General features: G+C 37.6%; 1 protein-coding gene across 2 annotated transcripts in view; it reads right to left on the bottom strand.

Moving 5' to 3' along the window:
- LOC106643114 (mitochondrial import inner membrane translocase subunit Tim29) overlaps positions 1–15,292 on the bottom strand; it is a 145,796-nt gene extending 130,504 nt beyond the window's left edge. For both annotated transcript variants that reach the window (XM_089597998.1, XM_014358115.2), the window contains exon 1: positions 14,959–15,292. In XM_089597998.1, coding sequence (XP_089454124.1) covers positions 14,959–15,091 — 133 coding nt within the window. In that variant the 5' untranslated portion in view covers positions 15,092–15,292. The remainder of the gene's footprint in view (positions 1–14,958) is intronic.
- Positions 15,293–16,215: the final 923 nt, after the last annotated feature.

A 16,215-nucleotide genomic window follows, 5' to 3' on the forward strand; every position in this document is an offset into this window, starting at 1 on the left:
GTATTAGGTGGAGTAAAGGGAGGCAAGGAAAAACAGTGCAGTATGTAGTGCAACATTAGGTCGCAATTCTCTCTCTGATCTAAGTCTCATATTTTTCTAAATTTTTTAGTTAAAAGCACCCTCCAATTCTAATACTAATAGTAAATGGGACCCACGGAGGTTCATGGAGGTAAATACAGAAAATCAAAGTACGCTAGTATTTTACATTAATTGTAACAAAACTCTTTTCCTGCGTTTGACAAACATTTTGTATTGGCTTCTCAGACGGAGCAGAGTAAAGAAAAAATAGAAAGAATTGCTGTAGTAGCTATCTCAAAAATGTTATATATCAATTTCCGGACAAATCTAAAACATCATTTTATATTGTAACATGATATAATGTTAAAAAAGTAATGCGTATATAAATAGGATGTCACATCATATTGTATTTATGTAAGAAATAAGAAGAGATTATTATAAAAAATCTAAAAGGATAGAAAGTTGTTGTCATGGCAGTATATATAAGTTGATTTACATTCTTATAAAAATATAAGTCTGTTGACAGCAATCAGAAAAAATTTATATGTAAGTGAGAAATAAAAAGACAACAGTCGAGGATATTGTGGTAGTTAAATAAGAGTTTTAATTAATAATTTTTTTTTTAGAAAGAAGTAAGTAAAGCAAGAAAAAAAAGGCAGTTACAAGATGTTTTTATTGGTACTGTGGCATGGCAAAAAATTACGTGAAATGTGCTTAAGACTGCGGATGTAAAAGTCAACCCAGCAGAGACAACCGCCAAATAGGGAGAACGATGGTATCCTGCAAAAGTGTTGACAACTAGTGGTAAATAATCAATATATCTTTACCGTCTTCTTACCTTACAGTCTCACCTTCGCAATTTAATTTTTTGTTCTCAAACAGGAAAATAATATATACGCAAATCATTATGCAACACTACTACTGCACCTGAAAATGAAAAGAAAGGGAGGCTGATGCAATGTTGACAGTTGTCTCTCTTGTATCCCTCGTTCGTCTGGACTTCGACTCCTAAAAAAGGGGATCTGCATAGGAGTCCTCTCATTCTACGGGAAAAATTAATAACTTAACAACTGCAGTTCGCATTATGCACCACACCACTTTAAAATATCCCGCCTGGGCGTACATCGGCACTTAATTCCTTGCTTGACGCTATCAACTGTGCCTGCCCTACTTCGTCTCCTGACTCCACATGTGTGCGCTGCTGCTGCCTGCTAACCACCTGTCCAGCATCTGACAGCCACGTCTCTTTTACCCACTGTGTTGAGTCTGATAAGTGTCTTGCTACTACAGTCTGCTGCTTGACACCCTATTCAATCCAACAGACCTGCCTTGCTATACTACGTGCCTTGCTGTGTGCCTACAGTGTCTTGTCCGCCTATTTGCTTCGCCTGCCTTACTGTGTCGCTTACTTCGATTTTCCAATTTTGCTTTATACAATTATTTTTTATTTACATCACGCATGCATTTATGTCTAGTAAGAATCCAACTTGTAACATCTGCAAATTACCCATTTTAGGCACCTATTCTAAGGCTGTATGCACGCAGTGCTCATCGACGTTCCAGTTTTTCTGCTCAGTGTTATCCAACTTCTCCAGCCACATACGCACAAACTGTTGCATCGCCCACAAATTTCTACTCGTCTTTTACTCTCCAGCAATAACAAGTCAACCAACCGCCATACCAACAACCATTATCTGTGCCACCCTCCTCCCCCCGCCTCTACAGTCTTCTTAACATCAGCAACCAATCGCTTCATCTCATCTCCCTCACCTCTATCATCATAAACCATCAAAGCTCCAAGAATACTTCATTTCTCCAGCACCCAGACCTCCCCAGACACTTCCCACACCTCAGACTTCTCACACAACACCACCCAAATGTCCAATACCCCGTCGAGCGCCCCTCCACACCACTTCGCCATTGCACTCCCCTCCCTCCGTGGCCGCAGGAGACCTCGGCATGGTTTAGTATCTTCTACTCCATCTACTCAAATAATAATCACGAATTGATGACTAAAATGGGCAGTCATGAGTCTCGTCTTGCCGTACTAGAGTCTAGGATAGCGACACAAGATCCAATGGAGATTCGATTTATTGGACTTCTCCCTTCTCCCCCTAAATAATACCGATCCCTTATTGTCAAAGTGCTCAACACCATAGGCCTGCCTGACTGCGCCAATCTCATTGTGCAGATTCGGTCTTGGTTAGATAAAACGCCCCAACCTATTGCAGCTCCAGCCGTCACTCTGGCGAAGAACAGAGCGGACACTTCCATTCGTAGTCAAGTTCGGTACCACTTGAGTCCATGATCTCATAGTCTCCCAGTCCACTCGTCGTCTACTCTTTCTTTCTATCATAAAATATATGCTCCTTGTCGACACGTTGCGCCGGCGAGAGTGTCTTAGGACGTGGAGTGGAGACCATTTTTGAATCTTTAGTTAGAGAAGGCTTCTTTACAAACCTCGTTATGGCCCTCGCATTCGGCTTACGTTGTAAATTTCTCTGTTCGTAAATCAAAGCCTTGGCAATCTCGTACGTCATGTACTAATTTTACCTCGAATTTTACACACCAGGTCGTAGCATACGCGAAGGCTGATAAAAACGTGCGTAAAGCTCATATCGTACAACATGCCATTATTATCGCGATCTTTAATCTCTCACGCTGTAAAAAAAAAAAAAAAAAAAAAAAAATACCTACAGTATAATGATTGCTTGTACATATATAAAGCACGGTTTTCAGAATCCTTTGTGTAATAGTTGTGCAGATTAACCGCGTATTTCTCGACTTTGCCTCGACCATAATATCACGTACACCAGTAAATGCACATTTCTGACCTTGGGTCATAATATACTATTAAAACGTTAGAATACACTCAGATAAAATGCCCATTTCTAGTATGTTGTTTCTTATAATGTTATTCAATACGATAATTAACATTTATTTATAGATAACAAACGATACTTGCAACAGCTAGTTATTTTGCCTAACGGAACTTTTGCTAATCCAGATGGCGCTGTACCAGGTAAGAAAGTCTATACTTCTTATAATTAATAGTATATTTTGACACAAAAGAGCAGATTTCAACTATCGAGCCCGAATCAAAGTAAAATAATGATCTACTTATAATAAGATGAACGTTTTTTTTTTTTAGATGACTTGTCATCACAAGAGGAGCCAAGAGAAAAAAACTCGATGAAAGATCAATCGACGCAAAGTATATTTCTTTACTAATTCTAATGCAACTAATATTATAGACCATATTGTGTAATTATACATTGCATTTCTATAACTGAAAAACATAATCACACAGAAATGACCATAAAAACACCGCAGGCTACGCAACCAACACAAAGTTATAATTGTTTGTACGTATGGTAATATGCATCATGATATCATGTCCTTCATCAAATATTTTTATATTGTTTTAGCTGATAAATGTAGCTGTTCAGAAGGATTAATGGAAACAGGTGCAGGTTATATATTTCAAGTACATGTAAAATTATAATGAATAGTAGTTATTGTCACATAGGCGCCATAACCATCTGAACTGTATTATGGCCCGAGGGACCTGCGAAGCAGGCCTTAAAGGTCCGTAAGGTAACCCCGATTAAATGACGCTTTTATGGCAAATCGTATTTTTTTACCGATGGCGTAGTCAACGGTCTCAAAAAGTGCTTTAAGGTAGAAAATAGTATTTTTCTTACCATGGATGCATGGTGTAACTTAGCCAAAGTGTAACGTCTGCGGGGCTCCATTTGGACAGATCAATTATTTCTTTAATAACTATTAATCTTAATTGTAAATGATAATAACTACTATTGAGTTATAAATACTTGAAAATTTAATTAACACGACTTACATTACAGATGCTTCAAAGTCTAAGGATATTTCTGTTGATATATCTAGTGACAACATCGGACAGAACAAAGTAAAAATTGTATAGATATAGTATTAGTCACATGAGCATCATCTTCACCAGGGCTGTTTTGCGGCCCTAGGTTCCTGCAAATCAGGGCTCGAGGGCATGTAACGTGGTTCTGGTTGGATGGCGTTTATATGGCAAATCCAATTTTTCTACCGAAGGCGCGGTTAACATCCAAAGCACATGAAGATCCACTATTACCGCTACCCTACGCTAATCTCGATCAAATGGCGAATTTTAATTAGTGAAACAATATGCATGACTGTAAACACCAAAAGTGCATAATACGTTGGCTGCGTTTATAAATTTTTTTTTTTAATTAAGTAAAAATAAGATGAAACATCTACATAGAGGAAGTGTCAAGCTTATTTATTTTTATTTTTGGGCCTGTCATCGTTCACTAACCAAAAACTCTTGCTTCGAATAGGTTGTAAATGTTAGCGAAAAATACAATCCCTCTAATTTTGTCCTAGACACAACCTACCATCAGCAACGACTGAATTTTTTTATGATAATTTTGAGCCAATCAGCTACGAATTTTCGGCCGAAGCTATAGGAAAAATACTATACATTAGGAACTTAATTATCCTCCCATGACTACTTTTAATGACGGAAATGGATCACTGAATTCCCTCCCTTGTAACGCAATGTAAAATTAAAAAATAGGTAAAACTGCTTGAAAATTGTTCAGTGGAAGTTGATAAGAAATGTTTATTGAGAATTCTGCAGCAATCAAAAACCAAAGTCAACGTCGCGAGAAAATTGATTATGTTAATTATTAGGCCTGATGACCTAAAGAATATGACTCCCACCGGCAAAGGCGGATTTCAGAAGATACCCAAAAATATATACAATACAGTATTTGGTGAGATATATACAACTGTATGACATAATAAACATGAGAAAATATAATTACAAATAGATCAAATTCTTACAGAATACGTAAAGAAAGATGAAAATAAGAATGGTGATGAGGAGCTTACAATTGAAGATTATCGAAAAGCATTAACAAAATTATGTAACCGTTTGAGAAATTTAAAAAAGCATTAAAAATTATTACACATACTTTACAACAACCATTACCTTAAATCTAAGATGAGTGTAATAAAATTTAATAAATAAATATTTGTTGCTCTAAAATATTCTATTATTTAATATCATAAGCCTTCAGACGTATTTGTTGCTTCCCTGACAAATCGTGAAAAAAGATTCCAGTGTCGCAGTGCTGAAGTTATAATGAAAAACTACTTGCACACCACCCAAAAACCACATAAAAGTCGTAAATCATAAATTTAGTTTTGCTCAAAAATGACCCAAACGCCATTGATAACCACTGCTCAAGTACCACATAAGCTTTGCCAATGCACCAACAAAATGCCACTTAAGTAACGCCTAAGTCCTGCAAAGTACCACCAAAGTGCCACTGTTTAAGTGCAGTCCAAGTGACGCCAAAGTAACGCAAAAATAACGCCCAATAACCACCTAAGTGCCACCCAAGTACCGGCAAAGTGTCACAAAATCACCGCTGCTTATGTTACGCCAAAGTACCGCTTCTTCAGTGCCAACCAAATACCGCTAAAGTGCCATCAAAGCATCGTGGCTTAAGCGCCACCTAAGTACCACCCAAGTGCCACCAAAAAACCAACACCAAAGTTTTACCGATGTACCACTTGAGTTCCACCCAAGTCCCGGTGAAGTATCACTTAAATGTCGCCACTCAAGTGCTGCCCAAGTGCCGCCACTTAACTGCTGCCAAAGGGCCGTCCAGGAGCCACTGCTTATGTACTGCCGGGATACCACTGCTTAAATGCAACCCAAAAAGCGCTAAAGTACCGCTGCTAAAGTGCCACCTAGGTACTGTCAAAATCCTACTGAAGTACAACCCAACTACCGCTGCTTAAAACATCGCTAAAGTGCCGCTCAAGTACCGCCTAAGTGCCGCTGCCCAAGTGCTGACCAAATACCACCCATGTGCTACCAAGGTACTGCCGCTTCAATTTGGCCAAAGTACCGCCGAAGCGCCGCTGCTTTAGTGGCGCTAAAGTACCGTAATAGTGCCACCAAAGTACCGCTGCTCAAGTGCAGCCAAAGTACTACTGCTTCAGTGCAACCAACGAACCGCGCATATGCTGCACTTAAGTGCTTCCTAAATCTGGCTAAGGTAAATGTCCCTATTACGACCATAAATTTCATCAAACTTGCTCTTTTATTTTTTTTTTTCTTAACTGTGAAATTAAATAGTAGAAATTTTGTCATCAGCTGGTGCGCTAAAAATTATTATTATTATTCTAATTTTTAAATATGGTTCTTAATTGTTAAAATACTTTATTTTATAAAAAGATTATAAGACCAAAATGTACACAATTACGAAACGTTGTACCTTTTGTTTCATATTATGTCCCTACTTATAAAACTTTTTAAAAACGTAAATTTCGAATAATATTCTAAGTACCGCAAAAGTACTGATGCCTAAGAGCCCCCAAAGTGCTACCTAAGTACCACTGGTAAAGTTCTGCCAAAGTATCACCCAAGTGCCGCAGCTTAAGTGCCGCCCAAGTACCGCCCAAGTGCTGGCGAAGAACTGCCACTTCAGTTCCGCTAAAGTAACGCGAAGTTCGACTAACGAACCACGCATGTGCCGCCACTTAAGAGCTGCCTAAATTTAGCCTACGTTACGCCGTAGTGCCACAAAAGTACTGACGCCTAAGTGCCCCTAAAGTGCTACCAAAGTAACACGGTTAAGATCTGCATATGTAAGGTAAATGTCCCTACCACGGAACGAATTTTGGTATCGATTTACCTTTATTACAGATAAAAAAATTTTTTTAACGTTTAATCATAAAATTTCGATCAATAATGGTGGGTTATCTGTTTTTGAACGTAGGTTGCTGTTTTGTATCAAAATTTAAGCAGAATTAAAAAATTTATGTGATAAATAAGAAGGTGATCAAAATGTACATTAAACGGAACGTCTGCAGTAGTTAGGCAGCACTGTTCCGCAGTCATTGTCCCCATCGCAGAACATGATTTGAAATGAATATATATAGAACTTTCAAATTATTTATGTATAATTTAAAGGTAATAATAACTGAGAGGGGGTCAGCCAAGGTGAAATATATATAATTTACTTTTTATTTTATAAATTTCGTATTTATTTCTTTTTGTTACTTAAAATTATTGTTTATTCTTATTTCCTTTTTACATTAGTTAAATTTTTTTTTAATCAAAATATTTCCAGTTTGAGTACATTTCAATATAAAATCTTAGATTCAAATAAATTATAATAAACTATCTACGGTTTTTCTTGTTTGATATTTAATAAAATAGCTTTAATTTGCAAGTCTAACTCTTTCTTTGTATCATTCTAAGACTTTTTTTTTCTTGCAAATTTTTTTCCCATCACCTGTTTTTTGTAATATTTTGATTTCGATTTCCTTGATTTCTATATCTGTTTTTTTTAACAACTAAATCATTCTTCTTTTTTTGCATCTTTTTTATTCACCTTCCTTATCTTCCTTTTGTTTATGGATGTTATACCACGAATCAGATTTGCATGCAGCGACAAATTTTACTTTTCCTTTAATTTTTTCCTTTTTTTTTTGGCAAACACTTTTCAGGCAGTGTAAAAATATTGTTAAGCATTTCCAAAGATTTATTGCTTTCGTGTACGTTGGATTATTTTGAAGTGTTTGAAACAAAGTAAGAGAAACAGAGAGAAGGATATTTTTTGAAATTCTTGTGTGATTGTTCAAAATAATTTGTAGGGGTCTAAAATACCAAGTTAAGGTGCAATATTATATTGACGCCTCGCACGAAGATCAGTACAGTTCAGATTTTCCCGTTTAAAATAACATTGCAAAATCTAAACTGTGCTGGACTTCGTACGAGGCGTCGAAATGCAACTGTATCTCAGGAGAGTTTAAATTTAAAGGCTCTGCTTATTTTTATTTTTGTTTTTTTGGCACCCATATTTGCCATTTTTGTATACTTAAATCTAAAGTAAATAAGTGATACTTTGTGTTGAATAGAGTTTTAAGGTTAAGTTTTATGTTTTCAAGTTATTGTGATTTAACATTACTTACCAATTAATTTAAGATGAGCAATGACAAATCTGATCTTATTAAACAAACAAATAGTACTTTCAACACTGCGAAATTGTTCAATACGTTATAATAACGACCAGTAAAGTGTGCTTTACGATGGGGACAAGATGTCTTGTTTACGCAGGTAATGAGAAACGCGTTATTTTGGCTGTTCCTTTTAATGTACATTTTGACCGATAATGAACATGGAACGGAACATGCGAAAATTAATAAAAATATTCAGCTTTTCATCAAACTATACATATAAATCGAAAGTATAGCTTCAATACATGCAAAAAAATTTAAATCCGAGCTCATATAATGCTTTATAATTATTACAGCATGGGTAAAGCAATCCTCTCTCTTCATAGTAAGTGTCACTTATTCTCATAAATTTTAGATGCAGAAAGTGCACGTTCTTAAATTATTTTTTATTTACTTCTCATATCGGTGAATTCAGATAAAATTTTTAAAAAAGTTTTAAAGATATTTTAAGCTATTTATTGTAATTTTTGTAAACTTATAAATAAGCAATAAAAATTTTGGTACAAAAAATAAGAAATCGTTCCGCCATAGGGACAATATTCCTTGGTAGGGACATTTACCTTACCATCAAAGTACCGCCGAAGTACTGCCGAAGTGCCACTGCTTAAGTGCCGCCAAAGAACCACCCATGTGCGACCTCAATATCGTCTCAGTGCCGCTAAACTACCACCCAAGTGCCGTATAAGTACCGCTTAAGTGCAACTAAGGAACTGCGCATGTGCCACCACTTAAGTGCTGCCTAAATCTGGCCATAGTACCGATCTAGTACCACAAAAGTACCGCTACCTAAGTACCCTCGAAGTGCTGCCAAAGTATTGCTGGTAAAGTTCCTTCGCAGTACTGCCCAGGTGCCACTTATGTACTGTACGAGTGCCACTACTTAAATGCCTCCCAATTGCCAACGATGTGCCACTTAAGTGCCTCATAAGTGCCACCCAAGTACCGCTCATGTGCCACATAAGTATTGCCCAAGTGCCAGCAAAGTACGTCCCAAGTGCCGCCACTTAAGTGCTACCTAAGTACTGCCCAAGTACTGCCAAAGTACTGCTGCTTCAGTTCTGCAAAAGTAACACCCAAGTGCGACCAAAGAACTGGACCTGTGCCGTGACTTAAGTGCTGCCTTAATCTGGTCAAAGTACCGCCCTAGTGCCGCAAAAGTAATGCTGCCTAAATGCCCTCAAAGTGCTGCCAAGTACCATCTAAGTGCTGCCAAGTACCATCTAAGTGCTGCCCAAGTACTGTTCAAGTGCCGCTGCTTAACTGCTGCCCAAGTATAGTCAAAGTGCCGCCCAAGTGCTGCCAAAGTACCGCCGTATCAGTCCTGTTAAACTTGCACCAAAGTGCCGCTGCTTTCGTGGCACCAAAGTACCGCATAAGTGCTGCTGAAGTACCACTGCTCAAGTGCAACCCAAGTGCAACCAAAGTTTAGTGCCACCGAAGAACCACACATATGCCGTTACTCAAGTGTTACCTAAAGCCGATCGAAGTACCGCCCTTTAACTTAAAACCATACAATTTTAGAACTTACAGTAAGGCAGAAGAAGTTACGAAACAAAAAAAAAAAAAAACACGTTCATTTCAATATAAGGACTTTATTTAGAATTGTAATATTCAGCTAACAAGGATGATCTCGTGTAGAAGGTCACTGGGACCGTAGGGCGGAAGGCGAAGGAAGGAATATGCAAACGAAGACAGTAACAGCCAAGACACACACTTTAGAATAAATCACAAGCTCTCTTTATATAACTTTAAATCAGCTTTAATTACAAACTAATATTTATGTGCACAAATTGAACAATAACAGGAATCATTAGCTCGATAAAAATGTGTAGTCTTTCTAGTGTTAACTCTTAAAATGGCGCGAGCGCAGAGGAGCAACGAGCAACGCTTCACCAGCCTGAAAGGCAGAAGCGCACTGAGAAGCGAGCTCGGGGCTTCTCGTCAAATCAGCGCGTTTGATACATAAGTATATATGTGTATATAGAGCGAGCGGTGGCTCAGTCGGCTAGGTCGTGGATTGGCACGCGGGAGACAGTGGTTCGATTTCCAGCAAGTGCGACTTTTCGGGCAAGTACCTCTGTGATTTTTCAAATGTGCTTTTTCACCACGCAATGCTCCTCGAGGAGGGTTTAGGTGACCTCTCGCAGCAAAAATTGCCTAATTTCCCCCTACCCCCCTCCTGTAATATGAGACTTCCCCATCCCTCTTCGAATTCTCATGAATGACGATTATACTTAGGTGATATTACATTGAATTAAGCATTGAATACAAGGTAGATCTTGTGCCCCTTAAAATTTACACTAAATTTCAAGGAGATCGGTTGTAAACTTTTTGCAAACCGCTGCAAAAAGCGAAAAATGGGACCTCCGCAAAAAAGTTGGACATGACTGGTTTTTCAACATATTGCCATTTTTTAAACGGCACTGTACTCGTCGAGAGTTATTTCACAACCTACCAAAACGTCGTTTTGATCAACAGTCCGGAAGTACGCGAAAAATTGATGTCAAAAACCGGATATTTTCCGTGAATGCGGTGGCACGACAAGCCGCTCGCAAACTCTGGAACTATGATACAAAGAGGGGGTATGGACTACGGCGGCGGATTGCCACGCCACCGCATCCACGGAAAATATCCGGTTTTTGAATAACTACCAGCACAATTTTTCTCGCGCTAATAGCAATTTTCTAAAATTAACCATGCTTTTCTACTAATTCTATCCTACTATAGTGCCACTAAAGTACCGCTTCTTAAGTGCCACCTCAGAGCCACTCAAGTGCCGCTCAAGTACTGCCAAAGTTCCGACGATCCAGCGACAAATTCACGCGAGACAGGTATCACCGAAGTGCTGCCTAAGTCCTACCGTTGTCCTGCCACCCAAGCCCCGTCAAAGTAACGCTTAAGTGCCGCCCAAGTACCGCTTAAGTACCACTAAAATCCCACCTCCTAAGCACCACTATAGTCACGTTGCTTAAGTGCCGATTAAGTACTGCCGAGGTACCGTTATTCAAATTCCTACCAAGTACCACTGAAGTTCCGCTATTCAAGTACCGCCCAAGTACTGCCACACAAACGCCGCCCAAGTCTCGTTGAAGTATTGCCTAAGTGCCGACGAACTATTGCCAAAGTCACGTGACATATGTACCACCCAAGTACTGCCAAAGAACTGATGAAGTGCCACCCAAGTCCCAAGAAAGTACGACAGTACGACTGCTTAATTGCCTTACAATAATTAGTACAAAAGTTTTATTTTCGAAGTTCCGCCATAGTAGCGCTGTTTAAGTGCCATTTAAGTACACGCGGTAATTGAGCAGTATTGTAAATTCATTTACTTAATGAATAATCGTCAAAAAATTATTTTTCCAACGGATTTTTACTCAGAATAAGCTGTTTTACACACTGGTTTTCGCTTTTCAAGTACTTATTAATACGCTTAATCTTAGGTAAATCCCAGGTAAGTCTTACTTGAATTATAAGTAAGCCCCAATAAACACCTACTATAACTTGAACTAAGTTTGAGTTAAGTTACAATTGAACAATGTTATATAAGTTCAAAGTTTCTCCTGAGCAGCACTGAAGTGGTTCTTTAGCGGGTAGTTTTGGCTTTTATTATTCAATACTCACCATGATAGTAAAACATAGGAAGTTTAGAAACAATCTTTAATATAATATTGTTATCGTAAAAACAGATGGTTAACAACTAAAATGAAATAAAATTTAAACACCATAAAGCTCCAATAGTCAATAGAATTATAAATTTAATTCATATGTGTAAATTTTGGTACGTATTGCTTTCTAGGAATCGATTAATATTAAACTTTGATTATTTTAGGCGTTTGCTAATTATTTGGACTAATAGGTGTTTCAGGTGTCACTAATTATACACGCATACATTGTCAAATGTTTTGACATATTACTGCGCTAACGCAGATGTGACTGTCAATAATGGACAACAGTAATATCTGGAAATGAATGAGAAATAAATTAACGTAACTGTATTAAAAAAAAGTTTTTGAAAAAAATTGCAATATGATATACTTTTAAGTGGCACAAAACTTGAATTGGATCGGACGATTTGGATAGGAAGAAAGGACTTCGAAATAGGGGGTCGAAGGTTACAACAATACTACTTGAAAAAACACCATCTCGTAAAAAAAATAAAACAAAATAATGTAATACAGCAAAATGTTTAAAACAGGTGTGCGAAAATATAGCTCCTGCAATAAATGCATGTGATTAAACAGTAATCATGTAATTGCATTATAAGTACAGTAATGCACAAAAAGCTTTACTTTAATAAGAAAAATATCTTATCACTAAATAATCACACGCAATAATTAAAAGGCCAAAAGGACTAAATACCACGTAAAAACATATTTAAACATAATGTTATGGGTGAATAAGCACCTGTATAATGTGTGCAATAAACAATATCTGTACAATGCTTTCCTATTTTTATAGTGACTCCTAGACGTCGTTGTCAGCGTATTAAAAAAACTGAGAGTTGCTCCGAATGGTCGCACGACGAACGAACGTGAAACAACAGAGACTCTTGAATTTGTCATCGGAAACACTTACTGGTGTGGTATTTGTGATCAGCGAGCTTAAAATCCTACACGAAAGTACCTACATCGGACATTGTCCTGCAGCTCTAGGAGATGGTATAGATATTGTCTACCCTGAGCTCCAGGTACCCGGAAGACACTCGGTGCCATAGTATTCGTGATAAGCTACCCTAAAAACCCCACGAGAAATTATCTGTATCTGGCATTGTTCTGCAACTCCAGTAGATACTATCTACTACGGCTTCTTGGTGACTCAGGGTGTATTCCGCAAATGCTGCCAGCAGTTAAGTTACGTAGGTCGTGGTAACGCCGCATGGTCGGGCGGCGCTAGCGTCAACCTTGTACTAACTGTCGGTGGGTTCCGCATGTCAACAAACTCCGAAATATCAGATGGCATGGGAGCGAAAACAGTAAAAAATATCAAAGTTTGTTGACATGCGGAACCCACCGACAGTTAGTACAGGTTGACGCTAGCGCCGCCCAACCATGCGGCGTTACCACGACCTACGTAACTTAACTGCTGGCAGCATTTGCGGAATACACCCTCAGAGACACTCACTAACGTGGTATGCGTGATTAGGGATCTTATAAACTTTCGAGCAACGACAATCGCCTTACTTGCTTTATTATTCATCGATTTTTTATTTTCGTTGCATTTGGCTTCGAAATAAACTTTAAAACTAATAAATATAAATTATCGCACCCTACAAGACGGCACTGCTATATTACAAGGCATGACGAAATACGGTGTAGGTACGGCTTACCTTATTGATCTATGATTTGGTTATGGTACGACTGCAGCTGGTCTGTCATTATAATTCGATGTTTGGGGCATTGTGGATTTTTCAACTTAATTCCTTGCAAAAGCCTATGGATTTAAATAGTTATAATAAAGTGTATCCCGCGTTATAATTTAACGAAAAACACGAAAAACAAAAAAACTCAACATTTAGTCAATATTCGTGAAAATTATTTTTTTATTTTCAGTTACTACGATCCTCACATTATTTTGGTATGATTGCTTACTCAACTTAATTACGATTTTTAATTAAAAATTTGTACTGCATGGCATAACATCACGTAAATAGCCTAAAACTCAGCTCAACTGAAAAGTGTGGATTGCTTGGTTAGAGTGCAACTTACTCCTATATCAGAGTATATACAGTCTCATGAAAAGCTCTACCCAGCAGCGGATGCGCACTCTAACCAAGCAATCCACACTTTTTAGTCTAGCTCAGTTTCAGGCTATTAACGTGATGTTATGCCATGCAGTACAAATTTTTAATTAACAATCAAATATCAATTGTTGCTATATTGTTTGTTTTTCGAAAATTTATAACACACTTATACTGACGAAAGTTGAGTCTCTTCTTACTTTTTTAAAGTTTTTTATAGTCATGCAAACAACATGTTTTCAAGTTTTTTTACTTGAACTATCGAAAACAAGCTGGTTTAAAGTATGTTTCGTAATTTGTTCACAACATTTAATGGTGAAACTTTTGAGCACTGACGAGTTGAACACAGTTAAATTAACCGTGATACAGTAGGCGGACGTTTTCACGCACGGTAAGTACAACTCGCATTAACACGGTGTCGTATGGGAGCCCCCGCACACACCCGCTCACCACCACCTCGGGAAAACAACCGAACCACCTTAAAATAATTATAGAAAGTTGGTTTAATAAGGTACGAAAATTCTATTTTTTCAACACCTTAAGCCATTAATTTGTCATGAGTGACAAATTAAAAACGTCTTGGAATATTTCCCTTTATTATGGAGATAATAATTAACAACCACTCAAATTGATGGGAAGTTTACATGTTGTGAAAAAAGTTTTTATTCTTTAATTTCTTGCGTGTTATCGGCTTGCATGTTTTGTCTGGCTGAATATTGGATAGTGAAGGATAGGAAGATTAAGCGCCACAGAAGTCGTACTTTATCATGCCAAATTTAGTTGGAAAATACGATGAATTTAATATATCATAATTAATATCCCTATGTCCCTAGAAAGAGACGAACACGTTACTTATCATAGAAAATAAGTTTTTCAAACTATTTTATTATATCCATGATTTAGTTTTGCATTGACCATCACCTTGGTAGGATATGAACTTTGACTGGCATTATAAAAATTAGGAAGTGGGATTAGTTAGCTAAGACAAAAAAATAACCGAAAAAACAAGAGCAACGTTCTGTTGACTTTAGATAATTGAAAAAATTACGTTTAGTAATTAGTTAAATGCCACCAAATGTAGAAAAATACAGAAGGATTTCGTTGAAAGCATTTCAAACATAACTTTTTTTTTACCATAAATTGACGATACATACAAAATTTTTTTGTGAATGTTTCTTTCATTTGAGATGAGATAATTAATGACTGACTGTCACGAAATAACGTGTAACTACGATAAACTTGAGCGAGATACTGTTTTCTATTTGTATAAATTTTCTTTAATAACATATTGAAGTATGTTGTAATACACCCACTGTTAATCGACTAAACTTTGAGGTAAAATTTTGGTCAAGTTATCCTCACATAGGTTTACCATCAAAATTTTTATCTCCCAAGCGGTTTTTTTTTCAGGAAACGAAATGTGTTACTTCAATTGATTTGATTATGTATAACAGTTCGCACCAATTTTTGTCATAAGGGCCTATACGGCAACTTGGCATAACGACAAGACAACGCACACGCGTAGATAGTTAGACCAATGATGCGTAATTATAAGATTTGTTCACCTTACAATCCAGGGACGGTCGGGAACAGTCTGGGTGAGTCGGAGACGAAAGTGAACAAGTGCTCTTCTCCTATCGTCCCCGATCGTCCCTGTCCGTACACGATGCGCAGTTGTATACGTTAGGTTAGGTTAATGCAAAAAGTAAACAAATTTTTTGTATATGCACTTCTTTATTTACAAACTATTGTTTACATACAGCATTAACCTAACCTAACATGTACAACTGCGCATCGTGTACGGTCAGGAACGATCGGGGACGATCAGAGAAGGAGAAGTTCACTTTCGTCTCCGACTCGCCCAGACCAGACTGTCCCCGACCGTCCCTGGATTGTAAGGTAAACAAATCTATAGCATCAGCAAAATAAACAGATGACACTTTGTAACATTGCAGGAGAAATTATTTTCAACCTTTCGTCCATTTGAACTAAGGCTGCAGTCACAATAGAGCAAGCAGTATAAGAATTTCTCCATAAGCGGCTGTGTTTTATCTATTGCGCTGCAGGATAGCCCTATTGCGCGGTGCAATAGACTTAACACAGCTGCTTACGGAGAAATTCCTATTCTGCTCGCTCTATTGCGCTCCATGTGACTGCAGCCTAATGCTCCCCATTCATTGAGAACCAAGATATGAGGCGATAAAAAAATTTTTTTTTTCTTGTTAACCTAACCAAACTATAGTTAACAGAAAAGTTACACCTATCGTACATTACACAATTTCTTTCACGCCGAAGCGTAGCGGCTGATTTAAAACACGGAATTATTTAAAAAAAAAATTTTTTTAGTGTATTGTCAATCGCATTGATCATAATTAACTTAAAAATCTAACGTTGGTTATTTGTTTTACTCG

Source organism: Copidosoma floridanum, unplaced genomic scaffold (assembly GCF_036245765.1).
Source record: "Copidosoma floridanum isolate Cflo_tuat_1 unplaced genomic scaffold, Cflo_Japanese_pri ptg000004l, whole genome shotgun sequence".
In the NCBI taxonomy this organism is placed as follows: Eukaryota; Metazoa; Arthropoda; class Insecta; order Hymenoptera; family Encyrtidae; genus Copidosoma; species Copidosoma floridanum.